This window comes from Chlorocebus sabaeus, chromosome 6, assembly GCF_047675955.1.
Source record: "Chlorocebus sabaeus isolate Y175 chromosome 6, mChlSab1.0.hap1, whole genome shotgun sequence".
NCBI lineage: Eukaryota > Metazoa > Chordata > Mammalia > Primates > Cercopithecidae > Chlorocebus > Chlorocebus sabaeus.
Window position 1 is genome coordinate 3,824,248 of NC_132909.1, and position 18,156 is coordinate 3,842,403.

General features: G+C 53.5%; 2 protein-coding genes across 3 annotated transcripts; one reads left to right on the forward strand and one right to left on the reverse strand.

Annotated features, from left to right (window-relative positions):
* Nucleotides 1-856: 856 nt before the first annotated feature.
* Nucleotides 857-8,556, forward strand: CDC42EP5 (CDC42 effector protein 5). 2 transcript variants are annotated; one of them, XM_073015947.1, is made up of 3 exons: nucleotides 857-1,121; nucleotides 2,158-2,307; nucleotides 8,038-8,556. In XM_073015947.1, the coding sequence occupies exon 3, from the start codon at nucleotides 8,038-8,040 to the stop codon at nucleotides 8,479-8,481; it is 444 nt and encodes a 147-aa protein (XP_072872048.1). In that variant the 5' UTR covers nucleotides 857-1,121; nucleotides 2,158-2,307; the 3' UTR covers nucleotides 8,482-8,556. The 2 variants fall into 2 exon arrangements, with proteins under 2 accessions (XP_072872048.1, XP_072872047.1); XM_073015946.1 differs by having other exon boundaries at nucleotides 859-1,121; nucleotides 2,158-2,302.
* A 652-nt stretch (nucleotides 8,557-9,208) lies between these two features.
* LOC140711805 (uncharacterized) lies at nucleotides 9,209-17,358 on the reverse strand. The gene is made up of 2 exons (XM_073015943.1): nucleotides 10,021-17,358; nucleotides 9,209-9,988 (listed from the first exon to the last, which is right to left on the reverse strand). Exon 1 carries the CDS (start codon nucleotides 14,886-14,888, stop codon nucleotides 12,981-12,983), a length of 1,908 nt encoding a protein of 635 aa, XP_072872044.1. The 5' UTR covers nucleotides 14,889-17,358; the 3' UTR covers nucleotides 9,209-9,988; nucleotides 10,021-12,980.
* Between the last annotated feature and the right edge of the window lie 798 nt (nucleotides 17,359-18,156).

The following is an 18,156-nucleotide window of genomic DNA, read 5'->3' on the forward strand; positions in this document are numbered from 1 at the left end:
TCCCACCTGGGCCTCCACCTCCCTCCCACTGACCCAGCCCCCCATCTGGGTCTCCCCTCTCTCTCAATGAGCTTCCTCCTACCTGGGCTTCCCTCTACCTTTCCCGCTGACCCTGACCCAGCCTCCCACCTGGACCTCCACCTCCCTCCCAATGACCCAGCATCACACCTGGGCCTCCACCTCCCGCCCACTGACCCAACCTCCCCCTGAGCCTCCACCTCTCTCCCATTGACCCAGCCTTTCACCTGGGCCTCCCCTTTCACTGAGCTGCCTACCACCTGGACCTCCACCTCCATCCCAATGACCCAGCATCACACCTGGGCCTCCACCTCCCCCCTCACTGACCCAGCCCCCCACCTGGGCCTCCACTTCCCTTCCACTGACCCAGCCTCCCACCTGGGCTTCCACCTTCTTCCCACTGAGCTGCATCCTGCCTCAGGACTCTGCTCTCCCCCTCTGCTCTCTCCCTGCCCACACTGCCCTGAAGGAATTGTCCTGACACCCAAACCTCACTCTCTTGCCATCAGTAGACACGGGTGCTTAGAATGAGATATGACCTTTCTATGAGTGGCTTCAGGCAGGGAAGTTCATCTAGGGGATGTGGCCGCAAAGCCTCAGACACCCTCCATGCTCTTCATCCTTCTGCTGCTTTCACTGTCTGACCTTCTCCCTCTCTCCCTCTCTCTCTCCCTCTCTCCCTCTCTCTCTCCCTCTCTCTCTCTCTCTCTCTCTCTCTCTCTCTCTCTCCATACGGCTGCAATCTGGAAGAAATTACTCTTCTAAACAGCCAGACTTCCCCAGTTTCAGGAAATTCCAAGCTGGGCAGGGGAGGGGCCAGGCTGGGGGCGCGCCCTGTCCCTCCCCACCCCCTCTGCGAGTTCCCCCTGCACGCTCAGTTCTGGCTTCCTCCCGCCCCCACACTCCGCCCAGAGGGGCCTCAGCTTTTCCACCACTGCTTTCCAGTCCTTTAAATCCTAGAGGCAAACTTTTGGGGGATAAGAAAGGCTGGGAGGGGCCTGTGCCAAAACCCGCTCTGCCTGAGGACTGGGCGGTGATTCCGCTTCTGCCTGGGCTCCTACCATGGCCCCCGAGAGGGGCTGACACTTTAGTTCCCGGCGCAGGTAAAGGGGCCTTATGCCAGGGCTTGCCAGGGGTGGGGTCTGGACTCCTAGGCGTGAGGGAGGAGGGGCTGGGGGCCTGGACTCCTGGGGCTGGAGGGAGGAGGGGCTGGGGGGTCTGGACTCCTGGGTCTGAGGGCGGAGGGGCTGGGGGTCTGGACTCCTGGGTCTGAGGGAGGAGGGGCTGGGGGGTCTGGACTCCTGGGTCTGAGGGCGGAGGGGCTGGGGGGCTTGGGCTCCTGGGTCTGAGGGAGGAGGGCCTGGGGGGCTTGGGCTCCTGGGTCTGAGGGAGGAGGGGCTGGGGGCCTGGACTCCTGGGTCTGAGTGAAGAGGGGCTGGGGGTCTGGACTCCAGGAGCTGAGGGAGGAGGGGCTGGGGGCCTGGACCCCTGGGTCTGAGGGAGGAGGGTGCTGGGGCGTCTGGACCCCTAGGTCTGAGGGAGGAGGGGCTGGGGGCCTGGACCCCTGGGTCTGAGGGAGGAGGGGCTGGGGGTCTGGACTCCTGGGTCTGAGGGAGGAGGGGCTGGGGGGTCTGGACTCCTGGGTCTGAGGGCGGAGGGGCTGGGGGGCTTGGGCTCCTGGGTCTGAGGGAGGAGGGCCTGGGGGTCTGGACTCCTGGGTCTGAGGGCGGAAGGGCTGGGGCCTGGACTCCTGGGTCTGAGTGAAGAGGGGCTGGGGGTCTGGACTCCTGGGTCTGAGGGAGGAGGGGCTGGGGGCCTGGACCCCTGGGTCTGAGGGAGGAGGGTGCTGGGGCGTCTGGACCCCTAGGTCTGAGGGAGGAGGGGCTGGGGGCCTGGACCCCTGGGTCTGAGGGATGAGGGTGCTGGGGCGTCTGGACCCCTAGGTCTGAGGGAGGAGGGACTGGGGCCCTTGGCTTTTGGGTCTGAAGAAGAAGGGGCTGACTTTCGGGTCTGGGGTGGGATTAAGAAAGCTAAGAGCTAGGACACCTGGGACCTGAGGGCGAAGGAGGTGGCTCTGCGGACCCGGGTGCCTGGCTCCTGAAACCCCCTCCGGGTTCCTCATGACACTTTCTGTACCAGGTGAGATCCCGCCCGGAGGAAGAAGGAAGAAGGCGCGGGCCGAGGATTAGGGAGGTGGAGGCGGACGCGGAGCCAGGGAACCGCGGGTCCAGGCTAGAGCCGCAGTGGTGAGCGCGCGCCTGCCCCTCTCTGGGAGGACCGCGAGGTAAGGTGCGGTGGGGGACAGGGGTCCTGGGTCCTGGTCGGGAGGGAAGAGGGGGCAGAAAGCGCAGGAGACGGCGGCCGCTGAGTTCCCGGCCGCAGCCACGTGGCTGCAGGAAGCGCGCAGTGAAGCCCTTACCGGGCCGGGGGTCTCCCAATCTGGGGTCCCCACCCGCCTCCCCGCAGCTCCCACGGGTCTGAGAACCAGTCGGGCCGGATCTAGAGCGGGTTGTTATTTCCGTCCTGGCGGGGCCGGGACTGAGAGAGGACAGAGGTGAACCAGCTGTGCCCACCACCCCTGCAACTGGAGCCGTAGCCCTGCCCCAGCAGAAAAGAGAGGGGTGGGTGGAGGCCGGGGGAGAACGCGAGGCCAGGGGCTCCCGGGGCTGCACGGTCGCGCCCCGCTTTCTGCCTGTTCCACGTTGGTCGCAAACAACAGCCCCTCTGTCCTGAGGCCTGGCAGCGGGAGGGACTTTTTCCAAGCATGACCTCATTGCTTTAAACACGACTCAGCCAGAGGGAGGTCAGAGGCTTCTGTTTAAGAGGACACCCAGGCTGGCAGAAGTGAAGTGACTTACCCAGGGTCTCAGAGCTAGGGCGCAGGGGTGGCATTCGAAAACGACTTCCAACTCGTTGTTCTGGTCTGGACTGGAAAGGAAAAAAGACAATCAAGGGTGTCAGAGGAAATCCCTGGCGTTCATATCAAATCAGAACATGATTTTTTTTTTTTCCCATGGGGTGGCGTGTCCATCCTCTCCTGTGGGGAGCTAGAGTTCATCTGGATTCCCAATCTGGTGCCCAGCATTTGCTGCTGTGTGACCCAGGGCAAGTTACCTAACCTCTCTGTGTCTCAGCCGTCACGCATCTGTAAAATGGGGTTGTCCTGAAGATTAAATAAATTAGTTCATTCATGGGGAGGCACTCAGGCAGGATAAGCACTTGGGAAATAAAATTTCGGCCCCCTGAATGTAGTCTTTCTTTTCTTTTCTTTCTTCTTTCTTTCTCTCCTTCCTTCCTTCCTTTTTTTCCCTCCCTCCCCTCCCTCCTTTCCTTTCCTTCCTTTCCTTCTCTCTCTCTCTCTCTCTCTCCTTTTCTTTTGTTTTCTTTTCTTCTTGAGACAGGGTCTTATTCTTTTGCCCAGGCTGAAGTGTAGTGGGACGATCATAGCTCACTGCAGCCTCAGACTCCTGGGCTCAAGGCATCTTCCCTTTTCAGCCTCCCAAGTAGCTAGAACTGCAGGTGCATGACACAGCACCTGGCTAATGTTTTGTTTTTATTGTTGTAGAGAGGTCATCTCACTTTGTTGCCCATGCTGGTCTCAAACTTCTGGGCTCAAGCAATCCTCATGTCTCAGCCTCCCAAAGAGCTGGGATTTTAGGTGTGAGCCACGGCGCCCAGCCACAAACAGGAGTTCCAACCCCTGTTTTTCGAGGAGTAAACTGAGCTTTAGGTTGAGGAAGCCAGTTTGGGGTCCCGCAAGAAGGAAATGGCAAAATTTGAGCCCAGGTGTGTTTGATGTCAGAAACCAAGACTTTATGTGTGTTGCCAGGGTGCTGGAAAATGGTGACCACTGATAGGGCAATGGAAGGGGGATGCGAGATGCATGTTGGGAGCTGGGTTTGAGCAGAGGCAGGAGCTGAGAGCTGTCCAGGAGTCAAGAGGTAGCAGAGTGGAGGGAGCCAGCTCTGGACACTGGAGTTCCCCAGAGCTGGCTTTGTGATCTTGGGCCGTCACGTCCTCTCTCTGATCACCCATTTCCTTCTCTGGAACACTGGGAGAATGAGCCAAAGTGCGACTCCATTGAACACGTGCTAATTGAACGTTCCCTGTGTGCTGGGCGCTGTGCCAAGACTTACATGGGTATATCATCCCACCAATTCTTGCAAAAGGACTGGGAAGTATTATCTTCATATCATGCCATTTTCAAGATAAGGAAATGAGGTCAGAAAGGTCAAGTAAGTTGCTCAGAGCCACACAGCAATCAGCACAGCCAGATTCAAACCTGTGTATTGGGCTTTCGGAATTCCACTTTTCACCTCTGACTCACTGCAGAGGAAGTGCTGAGATCATAGGCTGTGTTCGCAGCTGGAGAGGATTTTTAAACTGTGGATCCAGAAGATACATTCATGAGCTGAGTTCAACATTTAAAAACAAAATCGAGTATGATAGAAAATATCAGAGTAGGGGCCGGGTGCGGTGGCTCACGGCTGCAATCCCAGCACTTTGGGAGGCCGAGGTGGGTGGATCACGAGGTCAGGAGTTCGAAACCAGCCTGGCCAACATGGTGAAACCCCATCTCTACTAAAAATACAAAAATTAGCCAGGCATGGTGGTGTGCACCTATAATCCCAGCTACTCGGGAGGCTGAGGCAGCAGAGTCACTTGAACCTGGGGGGCGGAGGTTGCGGTGAGCCGAGATCATGCCATTGCACTCCGGCCTATGCGACAGAGCAAGACTAAGAAAGAGAGAGAGAGAGAGAGAGAGAGAGAAAAGAAAGAGAGAGAGAAAGAAAGAGAGAAAGAAGGAAAGAAAAAGAAATAAAGAGAAAGACAGAAGAAAGAAAAAAAAAGAGGAAAAGAAAGGAAAAGAAAGAAGGGAAGAAAGGAGAGAGAAAGAGAGAGGAAGGAAGGAATAAATAAATAAATCAGAGTATCTACCACGTTGTAAGACAAGTATTGGCCAGGCTTGGTGGCACACACCTGTAATCTTAGCACTTTGGGAGGCCAAGGCGGGCAGATTGCTTGAGCTCAGGAGTTTGAGACCAGTCGGGGCAACATGGCGAAACCCCAACTCTACAAAAAAAAATACAAAAATAACACTACATGGTGGCATGAACCTGTAGTCCCAGCTACTCAGGAGGCTGAGGTGGGAGGATCACTTGAGTCCGGGAGGCGGAGGTTGCACTAAGCCAAGATCTCACCACCACACTCCAGCTGGGTGACAGAGTGAGACCCTGTCTCAAAACAAGACAAATCTTGTTTCTCAAAATGTTTGTTTCCATTATGGGTAAGGAGGGAGCGGAGACTGTGTGCTAGGTAACGATAAAAATATATTTATTCATCTAGGTTGAGGTCAGAGAAATTTGATAAATGCTGCAGAGGTAGTAAATCAAAACTGGTTTCCCCATGGAAATCAATGTAAAGTGTGTGTGTGTGTGTGTGGCAGAGGCCAGTCTTCCAAATCTAGCCATCTACAATTATTTTAAATCCCTTTGGCTTTCATTTTCATCCATATTATCACCAATACTTCCCAGGGTGCCTGTTACTATGAAAACAACATCAGTGTTCTATCCAACCTAATTTTTGTTCCACAGTTATTGTTAGGGAAATATTTTCCCCCCAATGCTAGCACCACCAATAGGTTAGCACTATTACAAGCATAGTGTTCTCTGATCAGACTTTTCTATGTATCCTGAAAGGAAGGTAGTGTTATTTTATTTATCTTACAGATAGAAAAATAGACAGGGAAATAAAGTAATTTATTCCAATTCATACAGCTGGCAAAGGGTAGGGCTTCAACTGAAATAGGTTTTTATTGTTGCGATAACAGTGACTGTTAAAACAAAAGTACAAGGTCATCAGAGTCCCTCCCAGAAGTTCCACACAAAACATGCAATGACCAGGATATGGGCAGAGGCTGTGACTGCATTTCTATTTCTCATTGAATTTAGGCCACGCATGGTGGCTCATGCCTGTAATCCCAACACTTCGGAAGGCCAAGGCAGGCGGATCACCTGAAGTCGTGAGTTTGAGACCAGCCTGGCCAACATAGTGAAACCCCGTCTCTACTAAAAATACAAAAATTTGCCAGGCATGGCAGCACATGCCTGTAATTCCAGCTACTTGGGAAGCTGAGGCAGGAGAATCGCTTGAATCCCAGCCTGGGCAACAGAACAAGACTCCGTCTCCAAAAAAAATGAATTTGGTGCAGTTTCACATATATGCAATTCTTCCCATCTTTTAACATAGGGGATTTTTTTTTTTTTTTTTTTTTTGAGACAGTCATACTCTGTCACCCCGGCTGGAGTGCAGTGGCACAATCTCAGCTCACTGCAACCTCTGCCTCCCAAGTTCAAGCGATTCTCCTGTCTCAGCCTCTCAAGTAGCTGGGATTACAGGCATGCACCACCACAACCAGCTAATTTTGTATTTTTTTTTAGTAGAGACGGGGTTTCACCATGTTGGTCAGGCTGGTCTCGAAGTCCTGACCTCAGGTGATCCACCTGCTTCAGCCTCCCAAAGTGCTCAGATTACAGGTGTGAGCCACCGTGCTGGCTAGGGAATTTGTATTATTATTATTTTAGAAAACGTAAGACATCATAATGTTAGGTTGTAGTCTTTCAAGATCAGGTACAGTTGCCCCTTGGTAGCAGTGATGGGATTGGTTCTGGGACCCCCCATGGATACCAAACTCTGAAGATGTTTAAGTCTCTTATATAAATGACCTAGTATTTGCATATAATCTATATACATCCTTTCCTACACTTTAAATCATCTCTAGATTACTTATAATGCATAATACAATGTAAAAGCTTTGCAAATAAGTGTTATATTGCTTGAAACTTTTATTTGTTTTTTTATTACTGTATTTTTCCCCAGTATTTTTGATCAGCAGTTAATTGAATCTGTGGATGCGGAACCCACAGATACCAAGGACTGTAATTCAAATCATAAAATGCACCCTAGGCAAAGTCTGCCTGGGCCTCTTCCTTGTGTGCCTGGTGGGCTCTTGGCAGGATCTGCTTTGCTTAATGGACAAAGTCAGCCCTGTCTTCAGAAAAGGAGCCTGGGAATTTCCATCTTTGACAAGCTGGAGTTTTCTTTTTCTTTTCATTGAGCCAGGGTTTCACTCCTGTTGCCCAGGCTGGAGTGCAGTGGCCAGTGCAGTGACACAGTCTCGGCTCTCTGCAACCTCCGCCTCCAGGGTTCAAGTGATTCTCCTACTTTAGCTGGGATTACATGCGTGCGCCACCATGCCTCGCTAATTTTTGCATTTTTTATAGAGATGGGGTTTTGCCATGTTGCTCAGGCTGGTCTCGAGCTCCTGGCCTCAAGCGATCCGCCTGCCTCGGCCTCTCAAGCTGGGATTACAGGCGTGAGCCACCGCACCCGGCCCAGCAAGCTGGAGTTTTCTATCAGTCAAGTCTGAGAAGCACTCTGAAGGGTTTGTGAAATATTTGTTATTTGGCCTCTAGGAAGGCTCAAGTATTCGCTCTTAGGAGGATCGGCATAGTGTGGTGGTCATGGACATTCTGGAGTCAGGTTAGGAAAACCTCGATCCAAATGTGAGTTCAGCAGCTGTGCCCATGGGACCTCCTGGAGTCTCATCTTACCCCATCTGTGACACGGGAGGCCGGGCGCGGTGACTCACGCCTGTAATCCCAGCACTTTGGGAGGCCGAGGCGGGCTGCTCACCTGAGGTCAGGAGTTCAAGACCAGCCTGGCCAATATTGTGAAACCCGTCTCTACAAAAATACAAACATTGGCTGGGTGTGGTGGCGGGTGCCTGTAATCTTAGCTACTCGGGAGGCTGAGGAGAAAGAATCGCCTGAACCCGGGAGGTGGGGGGGTTGCAGTGAGCTGGGATGGCGCCACTGCACTCCAACCTGGGGGACAGAACGAGACTCCGTCTCAAAACAACAACAAAAAAACGGGAGCCGTCCCCCATCGTCCTTTGAGCAGTCTCGCGGCTGCGAGCCCTGGGCTGGGGCCTCGCTGACCCTCCCGTGCCCCTCGCAGATGCCCGTGCTGAAGCAGCTGGGCCCCGCGCAGCCCAAGAAGCGGCCGGATCGCGGCGCCCTGTCCATCTCCGCGCCGCTTGGCGACTTCCGGCACACGTTGCACGTGGGGCGCGGCGGCGACGCCTTCGGGGACACCTCGTTCCTGAGCCGCCACGGCGGCGGGCCACCCCCAGAGCCCCGGGCGCCCCCCGTAGGGGCCCCCCGCTCCCCACCGCCGCCCGCCGTCCCGCAGCCCGCGGCGCCCTCGCCTGCCGACCCGCTTCTGTCCTTCCACCTGGATCTGGGGCCCTCCATGCTGGATGCGGTGCTGGGCGTCATGGACGCGGCGCGCCCGGAGGCAGCTGCCGCCAAGCCCGACGCGGAACCCCGCCCCGGGACGCAGCCCCCCAAGGCCCGCTGCCGCCCCAGCGCGGACCTGGAGCTGGACGACATCGGCCTCTAGGTTTCCCCTTTGCCCGCGCCCTTCCTGCCCGGCACCCCACTTCTGTATACATAAACGTCCAAGGTGTGTGCCCGGGCTCTGACTTTTCACTTTGCACGTGGGAAGGGATGAATGATAGGGTCCTGGCGCCTCTGAGAGCCGGAGGTGTCACCGGGAGATCTGGTCCGGGTCGGATGATTGCCCTGGGGTGGGATGCGGCTCCTTTAAGAAAGCCCGGGGGCGAGGCCAGGCGGTGCCGCTTGCAGAGGCGGCCGCTCCCGCAGTCCCGTTCGTCAAATACTGAGCGCCACCGCTGGCCGTACTTGGTCCTGGGGCCGGGCCAGACTCAGCCACCGCAGAACCCGCCGAGGCGGGGCTGCCGATTGCTGTAGCCCCGGGAGTCCTTCTGGGCCTCCACGCCTCGGGTGGACTGCGACCGGGCGGGGCCGCCCTTTACCCTAGGAGCGGCTGCAAAGGGAAGTGTCTGGGAACCTTTTTAGAGCAGTCGGGGCCTGGTCTCCGTGGGGGAAGGGTCCGCTGGCATCTTGGTTCTTTAAGGTCCCAGAAGGATGGGGCGAAACGTGCAAATGATTTGGACTGAGGGGCCACGTTCTCTTAAGTTTCCCTGAGGGACGCGGCCGCAAATGTAAATCCCTTGGACTGAGGGCGGGTCCAGGTTCCTTGAAGACGTCCCCTCAGGGGCGGGGCACCACATGTAAATTACTTGGGGAGAAGCACATATGTAAATCACCTAAAAAGGGACAGGGCACACATATAAGTCACTTGGAAAGGGGAGAGGCACACATATAACCTAAAAGGAGCGGGGCACTTCATGTAAATCACCCGGAAAGGGGCGGGGCACTACATGTAAATCACCTAAAAGGGGGCGGGGCACTACATGTAAATAACCTAAAAAGGGGTGAGGCATTACATGTAAATCACCCAGAAAGAGGCAGTTCACACGTATAACCGGGAAAGGGGCGGGGCCAGGCTCCCTAGAGCTCCCGGAGACCCAGGGGGCCGCAGCCTTTACGGAGCTTGCTTTCCTGGCGCTGGGGGAGGGCGCAGCCGGGAAGTCCCAGAGTAGCGGTGTCAGGCTCTCCACGAGGGAGGGATGAGGCCAGAGTCCTCGCGAGGGCCCGGGGCGTGGTCCTGTTGGAACCTAGTTTTTAGATTCCTTCCTGGGCAGGGGTCGTCGCGAGAGACCACTCGACACGGAAGTCACAGCGGAGAGATTTATTGCTAGCGCGCTAGGGTCCTATGTCCGAAGTTGGCCACAGGACCCCGAATGCCTAGTACAGACAGTTTATAAAGGCAAAAACCACAAAAATTCACAAAGCTTGAGGCGCAAGATGATTGGAGCAGGTTATGGCCTGAGCAAGGTGTCTTACTCTGATTGGTTGGTTTGAACCTGGTTTGAACCCGCGCGGGGTATTTCCCGGACTTGTTCTTCTGTTTGAGTTCCAGGAATTTGGGTGGGTGTTTTAGATAGCCACACGGACATCGGGCGGGTGCTTTAGATGGCCACCTGGTCATTGGGTGGGTGCTTTAGATGGCCACCTGGTCAGTGGGCGGGTGCTTTTAGATGGCCACCTGGTGTGGCTTTTCTAAGCTTCTAAGTTTCTAAGTCTCTAAGTCTCTAAGTTTCTAAGTCTATAAGTTTCTAAGCTTCTAAGTTTCTAAGTCTCTAAGTCTCTAAGTTTCTAAGTCTATAAGTTTCTAAGTCTATAAGTTTCTAAGCTTCTAAGTTTCTAAGTCTCTAAGTCTCTAAGTTTCTAAGTCTATAAGTTTCTAAGTCTAAAAGTCTAAAGGTTTCTAAGTTTCTAAGTCTATAGGTCTCTAAGTTTCTAAAGGTTTCTAAGTTTCTAAATCTATTTTCATTCCCTCCTCTTTTTGTGACCAAGAGGCTCAATCTTGAGCCTCCTCTTCTGTCCTGAGGGCTTGGTACTGTTGGGTCAGGACCATAGCCTGCACAATGTTTAACTTATCTTTAATAAAGGTGAGCAAGCGGTTAAGTATACACGGCCCGAGAGTCAGGATGAGCATGAGTAGGATAAGGGGGCCTAAGATGGTGGAGACTAAGGTGCTGAACCAAGGGGACTGGTTGTACCAGCTTTCAAACCAATTTTGTTGAGACTCTCTTTCCTTTTTTTGTTTGTCTAATTTTTCTCTTAGTTTTGCCATAGAATCTTTAACCACTCCTGAATGGTCTGCGTAAAAGCAACATTGTTCTTTGAGGGCTGCACAGAGCCCGCCTTCCTTTAAGAAGACAATTTCTAGTCCTCGCCGGTTTTGCAATACAACTTCAGACAGAGAGGTTAGAGATTCTTCAAGTTTTGAAATAGAGTGTTCTATGGCTCTAAGGTCCTCATCCATGGCTGCCCTAAGTTGTTGCAGATGGTAGCTACCACGTACTAAAGCTGCTGTTCTGGTCCTAACCTTGGCTGCTACCCCCACTCCTAGCATTACAGCGAGGGTGAGTGAGACAGGTTCCTTTTTGGGTCTACTATAAGCTTTCTGTTCATACCGGAGGTCAAAGGAGTCCCCAGAGTGATAGTATACCCGGGGAACAACCTGTACTAACACGCAGTAGTCTGTGCTGCGGTTAAACGCTGCTGTGGATACACAGGGAGTGAGTCCAGTGTTGCAAGCCCACCAGTCTGTCCTGGAAGGGACCAAATAGTGATTGGAGCTAGGCACTGTCAGAGTCTTGTCACAGAGATGCTGATGGCTAGTGGGCACCTTTCCTATACAGATTCCTGACCCGGAAACTTCAGCCAGGGTCAGCTTTTTATGTGATCCCATGCACATCCAGTAGGATTAGTGGAGTTGGTGAAATTATTAGTGGAGGCAATGCCCTCATAATAAGGGGGGGCTGTCGCTAGGCACAGCCAACAAGAGGAGGTGGATTCTGGCCTGGTCTGGTTCAAGACAAAGTAAGAGCCTTTTATGAGATTAAGGAGCCTGTCACCTAAGCCCGGAGAACTCAAGGGCAGGGTAGTGCCTTGAGGGGCCTTTGGCTGAGGGCCCTGAGGGGCCTCCGGCTGAGGAGGCCTTGATTCTGGTAAAACTGGGTTTTGCCCTATTGAGACAGGAGCTGAGGCAGGGCTGACTGCTAGCCTAATTTGGATGGGGATCCTAAACAGTGGCTTTTGGTGTAAATATAGGCCCCATATTAACCCTGACATCTAGCGGCCATCAGATTTCGCCGCTTTTTTGAATTTGATGCGGACCAGATTACAGTCGGCCGAATACTGGGTTCTGGTGCAGGGCTTAACAAAGGACATGGCTATGTACCATGGTGTTGTGGCCTATTTTCATTCTCCATCATTAGTAGTTACACAAGTCCAGCTAGCGCAATACAGGGAAGTTATATCCCCGCAAGTTTGTTTCATTTCTCCTGTCCGGAATCCGGGGCAGGCATAGAACCCGTTCCGGCTTATGGACACCTTTCTAGCCTGTTTTCTCCATGCTCCCCCTTCCATGTTATTTACCCCTGCTACTTTATCTAGGTTGAGATAGAGGTCAGGGAACCAAGTTCCCACAGGGGCAATTTGTGAAGTCTCATATAGGACTTCATGGGTATTAAAATTAGTTACTCTCCAGGTTAGGTTAAAAGGTTGGTGGGGGTTTTTGGTGTCAGCGATGCGGGGAAGGAGGGCTAGTAGTAAGCAAAGGGTTAGGTACGAGAGAGTCTTTATCTTGAGGGGGTCCTCGGAGCGACGGAGTCTCCATGTCTCAGGTGGTCCGGGCGTCTCTGGAGCAGCCTTGGCGTGGGATGCGTGGATCCAAGTGGCGATTCCGTCAACCTTTATGGCTGTGGGTGTGGTCAGGAGAACAATGTAGGGTCCTTTCCACCAAGGCTCCAGTCCTTGAGAACGGTGTCGTCTAACGTAGACGGAGTCCCCCACCTGGAAGGGGTGGCTTGTCTGCGAATGTCCTGGCCGGTACAGTTCTGCCAAGGGGGCCCAGATCTGGGCCTGTACTGCTTGTAGTCCTTTTAGCCGGGCCTGCAGGTCAGTCTTAGAGTTGGAGGGAGAAAAGGAGTCAAGCAGGGTTGACAAAGGGGGAGGTCCTCCGTAGAGGATTTCATATGGAGTGAGCCTAAAGCGGTTAGGCGTATTTCGGGCTCTTAAAAGAGCTAGAGATAGGAGGCGTCTCTAATCTTTTAAGCCAGTCTCTAAGGTCAATTTAGTAAGGGTCTCTTTTATTGTTCTATTCATTTTTTCTACCTGTCCTGAGCTCTGGGGTCTATAAGCACAATGCAATTTCCAATTAATCCCCAGTATCCTGGCTAGCCCCTGACTTACCTGGGAAACGAAGGCCGGCCTGTTGTCTGACCTAATTACCTTGGGAAGTCCAAATCTAGGAAAGATTTCTTCCAGAATCTTCTTGGCTACTATGTGTGCCGTTTCTTGCCGGGTGGGGTAGGCTTCTACCCATCCTGAAAAGGTATCTACAAACAGTAGTAAGTACTTATACCCAGCATAGTGAGGTTTTACTTCAGTGAAGTCTACCTCCTAATAAGCCCCCGGGCGGCTGTCACGGGTTCGTATTCCTGCTGGCACTCGAGTAGCCCCAGCGTTCACCTGCTGACAGACCTTGCAGGCAGAAGTCACCTGTTCCATTAGAGTACTTGCCTTAGGAATTAGAAAGTCAGTTTTTTCAATCAACATTTTTAACTTCCGGCTACCTAAGTGTGTCCAGGCGTGCATCTGCTGGATCATAGCCACGGCTTCTTTTTGTGGGAGGACTGTCTTCCCTTCTTTTTTCCAGTTCTTGGTGTCCTTGTTTTCTATAGCTCCTATGGCTCTTGTCTCTTCCTGGTCTTCTGGGGTGTAGGTGTGTCCATCCTGGTCGGTTTTGTCGGGTTCTGAGGCTAAGGTTAGTACTTCTGCCATGGCTGCCTGCTTGACCACGTGGTCCGCCTGTCTGTTTCCTACTGCAACTGGATCCTGTCCTTTCTGATGTCCGGGACAGTGGATTATGGCTACTTCTCGTGGGAGGAAGAGGGCTTTTAATAAGGCAATTATTTCAGCTTTGTTCTTGATTTCTTTCCCCTCTGATGTTAGGAGACCTCTTCTTTCATAAATACTTCCATGGGTATGAGCCGTTGCAAAAGCATATCGGCTATCTGTATAAATATTAGCCTTTTTCCCCTTGGACAGCTCTAGGGCCTTTGTTAGTGCTATTAGCTCAGCCTTTTGTGCAGACGTGCCAGGGGGCAGTGACTGTGCCCAAATGGTGGTGTGGCCATCTACCACTGCCGCTCCCGCCCTCCGGGTACCTGAGTCAAGATAGCTGCTGCCGTCTGTATACCATGTGTGGTCCGCGTCTGGGAGTTCTGTGTCCTTGAGGTCTTCCCGCGTTCCGTGGGTTTCTGCCAACACCTGCCGACAGTCGTGAGGGCTCAGTTGGTCTTCTGGTAGCGGCAGCAGCGTTGCAGGGTTCAGGGTGACCAGAGGGCCAAACCGAACGCGGTCTGTGTCCAATAGGAGGGCCTGGTAGTGGGTCAAGTGTGCGTTGGTAATCCACCGGTCCGGGGGCTGTCGCACTATGGCCTCTAGAGCATGTGGAGTAATAACAGTCAATGGCTGCCCAAGGGTTAACTTAGCAGAGTCTTTGACTAACATGGCGGTGGCTGCCATGATGAGGAGACACGGGGGCCAACCGGCTGCTACAGGATCTAGCTTTTTAGACAGATACGCTACCGGTCTCTTCCAGGGCCCCAATTTCTGGGTTAAGACTCCTTTTGCAATTCCTTGCCTCTCATCTAAGAAGAGGGTGAAAGGTTTTGAGGTATCCGGTAACCCAAGGGCTGGGGCAGAGAGGAGTGCTTCTTTTAGAGTCTCAAAAGCCAATTGATGTTCCTCCTGCCAGGTAAAAGGGGTGCTTCCCTTGGTGAGGGTATAAAGGGGGGCGGCCAGTTCAGCGAAACCGGGTATCCACAAGCAACAGAACCTAGCAGTTCCCAGGAATTCACGCACCTCTCTGGGATTCCGGGGCGGTGGAATGCGAGCCACAGTCTCTATGCGCCCAGGGGTGAGCCACCTTTTCCCCTCACTCAGTATGTACCCCAGGTAGGTTACCTTGGTCTGACAAATTTGTGCCTTCTTGGCGGATGCCCGGTATCCTTTCTCACCCAGTTCCTGGAGTAGATGCCTAGTACCTTGCATGCAGGCTTCCTTTGTGGGGGCCGCCAGGAGGAGGTCATCTACATACTGGAGCAGGGTCACTTCTGGATGCTGGGTCCGGAAGTCGGTTAGGTCCCGGTGGAGAGCCTCATCGAAGAGAGTGGGAGAGTTCTTGAACCCTTGGGGAAGTCGGGTCCAGGTCAATTGGCCTGAGATTCCTCTCTCAGGGTCTTTCCACTCAAAAGGCAAAGAGTTCCTGGCTTTGGGGGGCCAGCGGTAAACAAAAGAAGGCATCTTTTAAGTCCAGTACTGTATACCAGCTGTAGTCTGGTTTTAAGGTACTGAGCAAGTTGTAAGGATTGGGGACCGTGGGATGGATATCCACAGTTCTTTTGTTAATTTCTCTCAAATCTTGGACGGGCCTGTAATCCTGGGTACCAGGCTTTTTTACTGGCAGAAGAGGAGTATTCCAGGGTGAGCGACAAGGTCGCAAAACTCCAAGTTCTAGAAATTTGATAATGTGCTGCCGAATACCCATATGAGCCTCTAGGCTCATGGGATATTGTCTGATAGACACCGGCACTGCCGTGGGCTTTAGATCAATTATAATTGGGGCTTAACACTTGGCCCGCCCAAGTCCTCCCGTTTCCGCCCAAGCTTGGGGAAAATCTTGTAACCAAACATCAGGGAGGCTGGTGGTGACCGGGGTGTCAAAAAGCCAGTGTTCATCTTGCAGAGACACAGTCAAAATTTGGATGGGCTGGCCGTCCCGGTTTAACACTTGGGCCCCTTCCTCGGAGAAGTGAATTTGAGCTCCGAGCTTGGTCAAAAGATCTCGCCCTAGAAGGGGGTATGGGCATTCGGGCACCACCAAGAAGGAATGTGTTACCATCCTTTGTCCAAGATTAACTGTCCAGTGGTTGGTCCACTTGTGCAGCTTTCCCCCTGTTGCCCCTTGAACCCAAGAAGTACGAGAAGACAGGGGCCCGTTTGCCTTTGTCAACACCGAATGCTGGGCCCCTGTGTCCACCAGGAAGGTGGTGGGGTGCCCCCCTACAGAGAGAGTTAGCCGGGGCTCGGGGGGGGCTCCAGAGCCTTGACACCCCTATTCGCTGTCCTCACCTAAGGTGAGGACAGGGGCAGGTTTCTTCTGGTCTCTAGGATGCTTGGGGCAGTTCCTGATCCAATGCCCTCGTTCTTTGCAGTAGGCGCACTGGTCCTTGTCTACTTTTGGCCGCCTCCGCTTTTCCCCCTGTCTCCTTGGCCCTTTCTCTGTTACTACTGCCGCCAGGATTTTTGTCAAGTGCTTATCTCTCTTTCGGTCTCTTCGATCCTCCCGTTCCTCTTGTTCTTTCGCTAGCCTGGCCTCCCTTTCCTCGGGGGTTTCTCTCTTATTATACACTTTTTCTGCCTCTCTGACTAATTCCTGTAATCCATAGGTCTGGATCCCATCTAATCTTTGGAGTTTCCCTTTAATATCTGGTGCTGCTTGGTCTATGAATGACATGGCCACGGTAGCCTTATGTTCTAGAGCCTCTGGATCAAATGGGGTAAACATTCGAAACCTTTCCAGAAGTCTTTCCATAAAGGCTGCCGGGTTTTCGTCCTTTCCCTGAATTATGGTCCTTACCTTGGCCAAATTGGTGGGGCGTTTCCCTGCCCCCTTGAGACCCGCCAACAGAGCCTGGCAATAGATTCGGAGACTCTCCTTACCTGGTGCTGTCTCATAATCCTAGTCCGGGCGGGTGAGGGGAAATCCCTCGTCTATTTCGTTGGGGAGCTGGGTTGGAAGGCCTCCTGGCCCCGGCACATTTTTCCGGGCCTCCAGGAGGACTCGTTGCCTTTCTTCGGTGGTCAGAAGGACCTGCAAAAGCTGTTGACAATCATCCCAGGTAGGCTGGTGGGTGAGGAGAATGGATTCTATCAATGAGGTTAAGGCCTGAGGGTCTTGGGAAAAGGGGTGGTTGTGAGTTTTCCAATTGTAGAGGTCGGAGGCAGAAAAGGGCCAATACTGGATCGCGCGGTTGACCGTGCGAAGGGGGAAAAGGGAGGACTGCCAGGTGGGAGTGCCATCCGGGTCTTCAGTCCGCCGCAAGCGGAGATGAGGTGTTGGTGGCGGCGTTCTAGGGGTTAATTCGGGCGGGGTTGGAGAGGGAGGCGAGGTCGAGGAAGGGACCGATGAGGGGGCTGGAGAAAGAGTAGGGGCCGAGGGAGTAGTGGGAGGGATTGGGGATAGGGTAAGGGACGAGGGTGAAGCGTAAGGTGGAGGCCTCAGGAGGGGGTTGTGAGGAGGAGGAGGAGGCGGAGGGTCAAAAAGGAGGAGGTCTTGCTGAGTTCCATCAGGGAGGACTGGCTTAGGAGGATCTGGAGTCTGATTCTTTGGGGCTTCCACGGCAAGGAGGGTAGATTGGGACGGGGAGGGGGAATGGAAGAAGGGTTTCACCCAGGAAGGGGGGGTTTCGGACCAAATTTTCCCAGGTGATTATGTAAGCCACTTGGTCCTGGTGTCCTTGTGGCCTAGGATTTATCACTTTTGCTTTAACCTGTAAGATAATGGAGAGGTCAAATGTTCCGTCTTGGGGCCATCCAACATGGAGGGTTGGCCATTCAGACGAACAGAAAGTTTGCCATCGTCCTTTACGGACTTCCACGGAGAGATCGCGGGCTCGCGCCCGGACGTCAGGGAAGTGGGTCAAAGTCAAGGCTAAAGGAGTTGTTAGTGTCTGTCCCATAGTTTCGTCCAGAAAGTCACGCACACACAAGGACGAAATGACAACAATATACACAGTGACCAAACACAGAGGAGCCGCGCGGCCGGAGAGTGGCGCCACAAGTTTACAAAAGATTCAGACGGCAGGGGCGACCTGCCTACCGATTTGAGGAGGCCAACAGAGTCGTCAGCTTTCCTCCCGACAACCGCCAGGGCGTCCCCCGGGGCGCAAGGGGGAAGGTGCCGGACACGTCTGTCCCCCTTCCCCACTTGATTATTCAGACGGAGTACTCCTCAGAGCTAGCCGGCAAGACAAACAGAGCACAGAGCGAAACGAAAGTACCTGACAGAGTCCGTTCGTCCGGTCAGCAGTCGGTGGCCCGGGCCAATTGGATCTCCGCCGGAGGGGTCGAGGGTCCTCGGGCGACCCCCATTCCCGGCCAACGCACCAAATGTTGGAACCTAGTTTTTAGATTCCTTCCTGGGCAGGGGTCGTCGCGAGAGACCACTCGACACGGAAGTCACAGCAGAGAGATTTATTGCTAGCACGCTAGGGTCCTATGTCCGAAGTTGGCCACAGGACCCCGAATGCCTAGTACAGACAGTTTATAAAGGCAAATCCACAAAAATTCACAAAGCTTGAGGCACAAGATGATTGGAGCAGGTTATGGCCTGAGCAAGGTGTCTTACTCTGATTGGTTGGTTTGAACCTGGTTTGAATCCGCGCGGGGTATTTCCCGGACTTGTTCTTCTGTTTGAGTTCCAGGAATTTGGGTGGGTGTTTTAGATAGCCACACGGACATCGGGCGGGTGCTTTAGATGGCCACCTGGTCATTGGGTGGGTGCTTTAGA

Excerpts from the sequence above, each read along its gene's own strand:
- CDC42EP5 (XM_073015947.1), top strand. The coding sequence starts at position 8,038 with ATGCCCGTGCTGAAGCAGCTGGGCCCCGCGCAGCCCAAGAAGCGGCCG.
- LOC140711805 (XM_073015943.1), bottom strand. The coding sequence starts at position 14,888 with ATGCCTTCTTTTGTTTACCGCTGGCCCCCCAAAGCCAGGAACTCTTTG.